Source organism: Bison bison, unplaced genomic scaffold, assembly GCF_000754665.1.
Source record: "Bison bison bison isolate TAMUID 2011002044 unplaced genomic scaffold, Bison_UMD1.0 scf7180017864236, whole genome shotgun sequence".
Classification (NCBI taxonomy): Eukaryota; Metazoa; Chordata; class Mammalia; order Artiodactyla; family Bovidae; genus Bison; species Bison bison.
Genome location: NW_011494808.1, coordinates 2,180,401 through 2,191,103, shown reverse-complemented (window position 1 = coordinate 2,191,103; position 10,703 = coordinate 2,180,401). Strand labels below are relative to the sequence as shown.

General features: G+C 57.0%; 1 protein-coding gene across 3 annotated transcripts; it reads left to right on the top strand.

Annotated features, from left to right (window-relative positions):
- Positions 1–10,463, top strand: LOC104993220 (ankyrin-1-like). 3 transcript variants are annotated; one of them, XM_010846373.1, is made up of 5 exons: positions 1–293; positions 1,270–1,353; positions 2,269–2,334; positions 2,652–2,785; positions 9,371–10,463. In XM_010846373.1, exons 1-4 carry the CDS (start codon positions 75–77, stop codon positions 2,748–2,750), a joined length of 468 nt encoding a protein of 155 aa, XP_010844675.1. In that variant the 5' UTR covers positions 1–74; the 3' UTR covers positions 2,751–2,785; positions 9,371–10,463. The 3 variants fall into 3 exon arrangements, with proteins under 3 accessions (XP_010844675.1, XP_010844673.1, XP_010844674.1); XM_010846371.1 differs by having other exon boundaries at positions 2,269–2,409; XM_010846372.1 differs by lacking the exon at positions 2,652–2,785 and having other exon boundaries at positions 7–293; positions 2,269–2,409.
- The last annotated feature ends 240 nt before the right edge of the window (positions 10,464–10,703 follow it).

Sequence of the window (10,703 nt, the reverse complement as noted above, 5' to 3'; positions counted from 1 at the left end):
GGGGAGAATGAGCGGCTGGCCCCGCCGCCCTGGCTCCGCAGGCCCTGGAGGCCTGGGCTGGTGAGCAGTCAAGGATGTGGACCTTCGTCACCCAGCTCCTGGTCACCCTGGTGCTGCTGGGCTTCTTCCTGGTCAGCTGCCAGAACGTGGCGCACATCGTCCGGGGCTCCCTGGGCTTCATGCTCAAGCACGTCCACCAGGAGCTGGACAAGGAGCTGGGGGAGAGTGAGGGGCTGAGTGATGATGAGGAGACCATCTCCACCAGGGTGGTCCGGCGCCGGGTCCTCCTGAAGGTAACCTGGGGTAGGGGGGGCGCGGGGAGCACCAGTCCGGTTGCCCCGCAGGAAGAGAGGTTGGGCGGCCTGGCTGGGAGGCTCTGGGGATGTGCAGGCCGGAGCTGGGCGGCACTTTCCCGCCCTCCCCACCTCTCGTCCCTCACGATGGCTGAGAAGGATCCGCTCTGGGACTCAGGAGGCTGGCCCTCCTTCTGCTTCTGTCCACAACCAGCTCAGGGAGGCAGAAAGACCCCACCTCGGGGTGCGAGCGTCTGTGGCTGGGGTGTTCTTCCCCTTAAAGTGCCGTAGGAGTAGACGCCAGGCTCTCCCTCCCTCTCCCGGGAGCTCCTCCGTCAACCTGCATCATCGCTGCCCCTGTTTTCCCCATTCCGGGGCATGATGGCAGGGATCCGTCACTCAGCGCTCCCGTGAGCCTGGGCTCCCCTCCCGACCTCAGGCCCAGGGTCCCCAGGGGTGCCCGCCCCCCCACCCCCGGCCTCAACTTGGAGCAGCCACTGGAAGTCAGTCCAACTCACTTCTTGCTGAGTTGCGGTTTCCTGCCAGGGTGGGGTCTCATCAGACTCTGGCTGCTGCTGCTACTGCTAACTTATTTCCTTATTGGGCTTCCCTGATGGCTCAGTGGGTAAAGAATCCGCCTACAATGCGGGAGACCCAGGTTCAATTCCTGGGTCGGGAAGATCCGCTGGAGAAGGGATAGGCTACCCACTCCAGCATTCTTGGGCTTCTCTTGTGTGGCTCAGCTGGTAAAGACTCTGCCCGCAATGCGGGAGACCCAGGTTCGATCCCTGGGTTGGGAAGATCCCCTGGAGAAGGGAACGGCTACCCACTCCAGTATGGCCTGGAGAACTCCATGGACTGAACAGTCTACGGGGCCGCAAAGACTTGGATGCGACAGAGCGACTTTCACTTCCCCTTTCTTTCCATCTCATCCCCCCTTATCCATCTCAAGTTTTCTACCTTCCTCTGATTCCAGGGGAATGAGCTTCAGAATATTCCAGGGGAGCAGGTGACAGAGGAGCATTTCACAGATGAGCAGGGCAACGTCATCACCAAGAAGGTGGGTGCAGAGTCCCCCCTGAGCTGGGCAGAGGGCTTTGAGCTCACCCTCAGCTTCTTACTACCCTAACAGCAGGGTAAGCCCGGCTCAGATGGGACGGTTCGGGTACCTGCTGCAGTTCCAGACGTGGCGGTCCTTACTTTGCCTGATACAGCCTGAGCTCAGCTGGGGCGGCTGTGTTCCAGAAGGACGGGGCCCTGTGGATACAGCCCAAACCTAGTCCTGTGACACCTGGCCCTGAAAACAGCTGTGTCACAGCAGTGTGGGGGTCCCCATGGGGCTTCCTGAGATAAAGAGGATGTGAGAACGCATGGGGTTGGCCGCAAGTTTACACCAGGAGCCGTGATTCTGCCGGACAAGGGCTGTGCTGGCTGAGGCTGAGCGGTGTGGCTCCAGTGCACACGCTCGCTTGGAGCAGGGCCCGGTCTTTCCTTTCACATGAGAAGCTTCACGCTTGTGCATGTTCTCACCTTCCCACTCCTTGCACACGGTCAGTGCAGAGCAGACAGTCATTGGCATGTTCAGATGTGTGACTAGGGAACAGACAGTCGAAGGGACAGACACGCCCTCCCCGTCAGGGGCTCACCGTTGTGCCGGGAAGACAGTGTAAACGTCCGTCACACACCTGCAGGCAGAATGGACCCCATGGGCTAGAGATGGAAGTCACAGCGTCAGACCCACTTGTCCCTGAGCCCCGCTGAGACCCCCACAAATTCCAGGCCTTCTGAGACTGCCCAGTGCGGGCTCCCCATCCAACCATGGGGATCAGAGGCCGCCCCTGACCTTGACCACAGGGAAGGGCACCTGGGGCCACAGCCCGCACCCACTGCACCACCCTCTGGGACCTGCCCCCTTTCAAGCTCTTCCTCGACGGCTTCCCCAAGCCCCCTCCTACCCTCCCTCTCACTTTTCCAGATCGTTCGCAAAGTCGTTCGCCAGATAGACCCGTCCGGAGCCGATGACACCCAGGAGCTTGAGGAGGTGATTTCCAAGGGGCCCCCAGAGGACCCTAGTGAGATGGAGGCGGACATTGATTCCTTTATGACTCACGCCAAGGTACTGCTGGGCCCGCGGCCTCCCAGGCCCTCACCCTTCAGAGGGCCCGGCCCGTGACCTCCGCTGCCCCCTGCGCCAGCCCGCCTGGGGCTCTCCTCTCACCTGTCTGCCGGCTCCTCCTCGAGCCTCCTGGCGCTGGTGGCCCCGCTCCCGCCGCCTCCGTAGGGTGCCTGTCCTCTCTGGCCTTCCTGCCATCTCTCTGTGTGATCTGTCCTGCCTTCTGTCTGAACTGCTGTCTCCAGGTGGAGCTGAGAGGAAGTGGCCTGCAGCCGGACCTGATAGAGGGCAGGAAGGGGGCTCAGATAGTGAAGCGGGCCAGCCTCAAAAGGGGGAAGCAGTGATCTCCAGCCCCTCTTGTGGAATGGCCTCTTTGGAGGTAACACGGACATTAGTCTTGTCTGCATGGCCCGGTATCCCGCCGCCCCCACCCCCAACCTCCGCCACGGCCGCTCATTTCGCATCCCTATCCTGCGGACAACTCCCGCCTCTCCCAGCATGAAGTGGGAGGACCAGGCATCGCTGTGGTCTCCAAGCTCAGACTCCCGCTTACTAACGGTGCCCTCTGAGCCGTTTCCTCCTTGAGAGAACTGTCACAGCCTCTGCTGACCGGTTCCTCGGGAGTGCAAAAACAGACACAGGACACGAGCTTCCCTGAGTGAGGAGCACTGGGGGCATCTCCGTAGGATTGTTATCCTGGAAGCCCAGCCCATCAAGGGAGCCTGGGGTGGGCGGGGGGCAGGGCCTCGGAGGGCGCAGTGGGGTCCGCTAGCTGTGAGGTTTCGTGCACGTGCCCAGGAAGATCAGGGCGAGGCCTGGAACCCAGCTGTGCCTTGAACCCGGAATCCAAGGCTTCCATCCTCCTTGGTGTTTCCTGAAGTATGTGACTCCCTGGCTTTCTAGGAAGAGGCAAAGTTAACAACAGGAGGCTGTAGGGGTGACAGAGGCTGGGGGCGGGCGGTGCCTGGGCATGATGTGAAGTGCGGGAGGAAAGGAGGCCGTGAGGACGAGGCGAAGGCTCTCCAGTGGGCTGAGCAGTGCTGGGCCGGGGGCTTCAAGGCCAGCTTGGACCTGCGTCCTCCCTGACGGGTCCTGTACTGAGCTGCCCCGAGGCCCTTCGCTGTGCCCAGCTCGGGTCAGCTCAGTACCGGGCGCGTCGGGGTGGGAGTCGGCCGGAAGCAGGAAGCACGTGGCCCCGGCGCCCGCGCGCACAGGGTTGTTGTCACTTACACCCCCAGGGCCTGGCTCTGGGCCCGCGGCCAGCAGGCTCGCTTTCTGCACTCGGCAAAAAAAAAAACGCAGGGCTGCTGTCTCCCGAGCCCCCAGAAGTGCTGACTCTGGGCTTCCCTCAGCACTTGGGGAGCAGGGGCGGGGAGTCTGGCCCATCCAGTCATAGGATAAAATTAGACCTGACTTCTCAGCAGCTTAAGGAGGTCACCGCGTTAACCCCTACACTGCCAGGGTCCCAGCGGGCTGCTGGTTTAGAGCATCAGCTGTGGTCAGTTCTAGAAATAATCTAGAGGTCCAAATACTTTGAGAAAGCAGAGCGGAAGGCAGAGGACACTCTGGGCCTTATTTTGCGTAGGGCAGCAACGTTTGGCTCGGGTTCTACTGATGTTCCTGAACAGGAGACAGGTGGCCCAGACCGCAGGCGAGGGGAAGGACGGAACCTAGACATTTTGGAAATTTTTTTCTGTAGATCTGCAAAGTGGCTGAACCCCGCCACACACACACACACACACACACACACACACACACAGGAGATGCAGGTCCAAGACCATCGGGCGTGGGTGGCGGGGTGCGGAGCAGCCAGGCTACTGCCAAGGTCTGAGGCTTCTGCCAGGAAGAGGCCAGGAAAGTGTGCAGTGCCGGGGCCAGCGTGGAGGAGGCTCCTGTCTGGTCCCAAGAACCCAGGGGACAGCCTGCAATGCTCTACCCCCTGAGCAAGACAGACTGCAGACAAGATGGGGAAGGGGGTGAGGGCTCTAAGTCCTTCATGCTTTGCTACCTGCCACTTGCAAGCTTGCACAGGCCCCCGGGGTTCACGGATTCCAAATAATTGCTAACTTGCACAGTTGCCTACTAGCTACAGTTCATTGTAACCCCCAAACCCAGCATGCCCAGCGCTTCCCTCCCGGGGCCTTTCAGGGATGTGCAGGGGGGTGAAGCACTGAGTCCCCTGCGGGCCTGTTGCCAGCGGAGGTCAAACAAGGTGACCGTCTCTCTGTCCCTCTTTCAGATCACACTCAGATCCAGTATCCTTTTGGTGTCTATTTTGTGTCACCTTTTTAAATTTTTTTTTCATCTTTGTGCTGTTGGTGGGTGATTTCACTGTTATAAACGGTCCTGCCTGTCTAGTGTCGCTAAGAGCAGCAGGGCTGTGATGGGCCGAGTGGAGGAAATCCGTGTGTTAGATGAGCTTCATTCAGTCATGAGTTAAAGCTCTGCAGGACACGAGTTCAGTATTAATAATGCAACAATATCCAGTTGACCCTTGAACAACTTGGGACTTAGAGGGCACTGACCCTCCAGGCAGTTGAAAATCTCAGCACTGCTCTGTCTGCCTGAAAAAACAAAGGCTTTGATGAATGACTCACCCCCAGGGCAGGAAGCTGGAACAGTCTGGATAGAATCCTGGGCTCAAACCCTGGTTCTTTCAACTCTGCGTGCTGTGATCTGTAATCCAATATGAACTTGTTCATTTAAAGATCTTGTGAAATGAAAATGCAAGTACTATATTTATTGAAAAAGAAAGCCAATGTACAAGTGGGTCCATGCAGTTCAAACCCATATTGTTCAAGGGTCAGTGGTACATTAAATATGTTGTCTTTGATCAGAAATACACAGGCTTGTGTGTTCATAGGTTGAAAAACATGTCATGACCAGAGGCTGGCAGGAACCCTGAGCAGCACTTTGCTGGGGAGCAGTGGTCCAGGCCTGGCTAATTCAGGGGTCCTGGCGACTTGAGAGAACATGCCCCCTGCAGACAATGAGAACTGACTGAGAGAGAGTGGAAGCTGGGCAGGGATCCAGGGTCCAGGTCTGGCTCCTCCTGCTCCTCAAGCTTCCGTCTCCCACGGGAAGGATGAAATTACTCCCTCTGAATGCGTGTCACTCTGGTGCTGTTGTTGTTTAGCCACTAAGTTGCGTCCGACTCTTTACAACCCCATGGACTATATAGCCCAGCAGGCTTCTCTGTCCATGGGATTTCCCAGGCAAGAATACTGGAGTGGGTTGCCATTTCCTTCTAGGCTTAAAAATAACCATGGTAACCATGAGGGCAACTGTGAGGAGTAAGGAGAATACAGGGTGTATGCTGGCACTCAACCAACTGCAGGTCTTATGTGCAGTGTGACCCAGGCAGGTCAGCTGACCTCTCCAAGCCTCAGATGCCCCAGCATCTTCCCCTTGTAGGGTGGTTATGGTGACCTGTGGGTTTACGATCGGGAAAGGGTTTTCTAAATTGTCCAGTCCCAGTCCACTGATTCTCAAAGTGCCACCCACACCCCTGTGTCGCCCTCATCCGGGCGCCTGGTGACAGTGCAGACTCCCGGCCCTGCCCAGCACTACTGAGCCAGTCCTAGAGCTCAGGACTGGGGCAAGCTCCAGGGATTTTGACTCAGACTGAAGAGTGGATTAGTAGGACCCATTCTGGTTTTTCTTCCCAAATTGCCTAGAGGTCCTGCGGCACAGTTGTAGACTTGATGCCTAAAAATGAGCTGAGATGAGATGGTAACAGTTGGTTCAAAGCAGGGGAACAGCTCAGAGGGCAGAACACCCCAACCCCCGGTGCCCACTTCAAGTCTGCACCTATCCCGCCTGCCCTTGGGAAGGATTTCGCATGAGTTCTGGCAGGTGGAGGAGGAAGCCTTCTAGTCGCATTGAAGCATCTAAATGATTGCTGCGAGTCAAGCCTGGTCAGTGTGCAGCAGGCAGAAGCAGCTGCTGGGTTTTGCTCTAGGTCCAAGCATCAGGGTGTCAGCGCTGCCAGGGCACAGCAGGGAGCAGGCAGCCTGCGCCCTCTAGGTTAGAGGTGCCCAGCCGGGTGCTGGGCAGTGCCACGCATGGGATAGCTGTTGCTTTTTTTGTTTCCTTTTTCAAGAGACACTTTCCATTCAGACACTGTGGTTGCAAAGCCTTGTGTTAGCTCTGAGGAAAGAGAGTATTTTAATAGTAAATAAGTAACAGTTAGCCGCTTCAGTTGTGTCTGACTCTTTGCTACCTTGCACCACGCCCCTCTGTCCATGGGATTTCCCAGGCAAGAATACTAGAGTGAGTTGCCATTTCCTTCTCTAAGGGATCTTCTCGACCATGGGATCGAACCCAGGGCTCCTGTATTGCAGGCAGATTCTTTACTGTCTGAGCCACCAGGGAAGCCCAGGGTATTTTAATAAGTGAAAGTTAACCTATAAAGAACCCACCTGCTGGTGCAGGAGACCTAAGAGACTCGGGTTCGATCACTGGGTTGGGAAGATCCCCTGGATAAAGGAATGGCCACCCACTCCGGTATTCTTGCCTGGAGAATCCCATGGACAGAGGAGCCTGGCGGGCTATAGTCCATGGGGTCGCAAAGAGTCGGACACGACTAAAGCATCTTAGCACAGCACAGTCTCCGTAGGAGGAGACAAGGAGGGCTGAGGTCATATTTTGCTTACTTTCCTCTTTTAAGTGACAGTCCACTCTCACCCCCAGCCTCCGCAGGTATGGAGCCTGGGGCTGCAGGAGAGAGGAGATACCCCCAGACGCTGGCAGGGGTGGGGGCCAGTGGCATACAGAGAGAAATGACATGAGGGAACGCCTGCCCTGCCCAGCCACTGGGAGCTGCAGGAGGCTGTTGTCTTAGCGTTTTGGGGGAGACCTTTCTGGAGGGGCACCCAGGGCAGTGGCAACCGGAGGTCCACACTCCCTGGCCACCCCTGCCACTGCCGGCTGGTCCCAATGCCTCCTGGAGCTAAGCTCACCCAGAGACAGGAAGAGCGATTACCCCAGAATCATCCCTCTCCGCGTTGAACCTTCTCCTCTGCTCTGTGTCAGGGCCGAAGAGCGGGAGGAAGATCCCAGCTTGTCTTCCCCAGGCTCAGGACTCTGTAAGGGCTCTTATGGGCACAGCACTAGGGTAGGCACTCTGAAGCCCATGGGAAGGGTATGTACGTGCACACTCAGTCGCCTCAGTCGTGTCTGACTCTTTGCAATCCCACGGACTGTAGCCTGCCAGGCTCCTCTGTCCATGGGATTCTCCAGGCATGAACACTGGAGTGGGTTTCCATGCCCTCCTCCAGGGGGTCTCCCTGACCCAGGGATCGAACCCAAGTCTCTTACATCTCCTGCATTGGGAGGCGGGTTCTTTACCACTGGCACCACCTGGGAAGTGCCCCCCACAGGAAGAGTAAAGGCTGGCTACTGCCCTCAGAGTGTTGATACTCCAGCCAGGGAGGTCAGCAGACGAGAGACAGGACAGACAGGATGGAGCGTTTCCGGATCCTGACCATGGCGGCATCCAGTACCGTTCAGTGTCCTGAGCGCTTCCTAGATGGTTAGCTGTCCAGCATCACAAGAGTCAAACGAGCTGCATCCTCCTCGTGGCCTCATTTTACAGCAAGGGAAACCGAGTCCCCGACAGCATAAGTAACTTGACTGAGACCACGCAGCAGGAAACCGGCAGAGACAGGAGCTGAGTGCAGGCAGCCTGGCTTCAGAGTTCATGCTCTTAACCTGACTGTTCGTTACATGCCAGGCAGTGACACGAGACGGGAGAGAGAAGGGGAGCTAGAGCTTTTGGGAGGGCTTCCTGGAGGAGAGGGCTGGAGGGCAAGGGGCCGAACTTCAGCCGAGAGGAGGGTGGATGGCGTCCTTGATGGAGGAGCCGAGGTCAAAGGCAGGCAGCAGTGGGCATGGGGTTTTGGACTCCGAGGAGGTGGCTTCACTAACAGGGACACGGGCCGTGGTGGAGGGGTCCCTTCCAGGGCGACAGCTTGCTCACGCCATAGCAGCAGCAGGCCTGGCTTTTCGGTCTGGCAAGGAGCTTAAGCCTGCTCTCCATCCCTGGGTAGCCACTCGGGGCTGAGTTCCCCTTGGTCACCTCCAGCCTCCTCCCCAACCCTGGCTCCTGTAGGACCCACGACGAGCTCCCTGCCTGGAGACAGCTGTGCCTCAGATGAGTTTCTGCCTTTCTGTATCACTTCTGGCCCCGCTTAGGAGGCTGTCAGCTCTTCTTCATGTTAAATTCCTACAGATAGAACCCCAGGTGGCCGATCTTGCAAACTTGGAGTTTTACCCACCCCCCCAGGCTGGAAGACGTGGCCCCATGGGGTGGCAGGCATGCCATGTGGCTGTGACTTGTAGGCTGCAGAGTTCAACTTCACTCGGCTGGCACAGCTGCCGTCTTCCAGCCTGATACACCTCGTCTCCTGGGGAGAAAGCCTCTGGTTTTCAAAGACCTCTTGGCCCCAGTCGAGGCTGTCCATCTACAAGACACGGGGAGAGGAGCCAGAGGCTGCTGATAGTAAGAGTCATGGACAGAACCGAAGTGGCACTGAGGTCCCTTGAGGCCATGAGCTCCCAAGGCCATGCCCACTCCGTGCAGGCTGGCACACAGGAGACACCTGTGCCTGTTGGCTGGACTGAACTGAACAAGCCGGGGCGGTGCCACCTAGCCCGGCCCCTCTCCTGGGGGCTGGGTACACGGGGGGCCTCTCCCAGGTGACCATGCCGTCCAGGGAACTCATCCGAGGGCATGGAGCTAGTGGCAGCCTCTGGGTCCGGGAGTCGGCCTGTTGGGGTTTCAGGAAGGTCCTCGCGGGGTTCAGCACCTTGCAGCTCCTGCCTTGCTTGGGGAGGCTGCTTTTTCTGATTCACTCCTGCCTGGGGGCCACCAGCACAAAAGCTCAGGATGGCGGTTTTTTTTTTTTTTTTTGCTGGGGTTGCACCTCTTCTAAGTGACTCCTTCTCTCTGTGTGTCCCCCAGGATCACACCTCGACACCCAACCCTTGAACTTCACATACTCTGCCACACACCCAGGAGGAGAGCTGGCCCGGAGGCCCCGCGCACGCGTCCCTGGAGGCTGACGGCATGACCTCTGTAAGGGACTTCCTTTAGTCACCTATTCGCATGAATGACTGTAGACGCATGACCTACAGTCTTCAATCCTGCCTCTAGCCACGGTGGATCTCTGTGGGGAATGTGGACGGAAGCAGCCAGAGGGGGTGTGCAGAGAGAGAGAGGGACGCAAAACGCGCGCAGGAGAGCGCCAAGGCAACAGCAACACAAGGGCTCTTTTGTGGCTGGGATGAGATATTTTTTAAATCATTTCAATTTTGGCTTGTTACAGGGTACTTTTTTTTTTTTCCCCCAACCTCATTCTGTAGGAAATCCATGTGAGCTTCCTGGAAAGGGGGGGAAAAAATGAGCTTCCTGAAAAGGGAAAAAAAAGAAAACTAGACATGAAATCAGTTCCACACCATTAATCCCTTGCCCTCATCTGCCAGCCTTCCGCACCCACACACCTCCATGCTCCATGTGTGACCATCCTTGCCCGTGGACCGAACCTTCCAGAACCTTCCAGAATGTGCTACACGGCATCAGGAAACACATACACGCCCGCACATGTACACCTCTCCCCTCTGCTCAGTATACACACAGATTTTACTGTGATGTCCGAGGCTGTATAGACTCTCCTGTGGATAAACTGGAATTTTTTTTATGTTGTCTCTCTCTCTCTCTCTCTCCTCGCCAGTATTAATCATCTTCCAATGGAAAATCATTACCTTCAGAATGCATTCGGGGGTTCCTTGTGTCAGGGACTTAAGAATCTGAGGCGAGGACCCCCCAGGCTTAGCTGCAGGGCTCCAAGGGAGCCAGCGCCCCATCCCGAAGGGTCTTTGCTCTCAGCTGGGGGAGGGCCGATGGCTGTCCCAGGATTGCACCAGCATGTTCAATAGAGAAGAGGTTTTCTATACCTTCAAGCACTTATATCCTAGTCTGTGTTCAAAGTGTAAACTGTACAGTAATCAAGCCTTGTGTATATGAAAACAATAAATACTATGCAAACCAATAGAAACACTTTAGCAGTATGTACAGAGCACTCACAAACAGCTCAGCTCCTGAGGACTTCTCCAGGCTGCGGGAGAAGGAACTCCACAGCCTGTCTTTCAGTAAAAGAGGAAGGAAGGGCATAGGGCTAGCGAATACGGACCTGCCCAGTTCTTAGGCCACCCGAGGTCTCCCGGAGCGAACTTGGTGCTGTAAGTCCAGGCAGCCTGTGGGATGGGGCGGGGGGGTGGCCTGGGCTGGGCAGTCA

Bases quoted from the DNA above. Each gene is read 5' to 3' on its own strand.
- LOC104993220 (XM_010846371.1), top strand. From the start codon at position 75: ATGTGGACCTTCGTCACCCAGCTCCTGGTCACCCTGGTGCTGCTGGGC. The intron at 1,354-2,268 runs GTGGGTGCAGAG...TCACTTTTCCAG, and splicing joins GCAACGTCATCACCAAGAAG to ATCGTTCGCAAAGTCGTTCG. The intron at 2,410-2,651 runs GTACTGCTGGGC...TGCTGTCTCCAG, and splicing joins CCTTTATGACTCACGCCAAG to GTGGAGCTGAGAGGAAGTGG.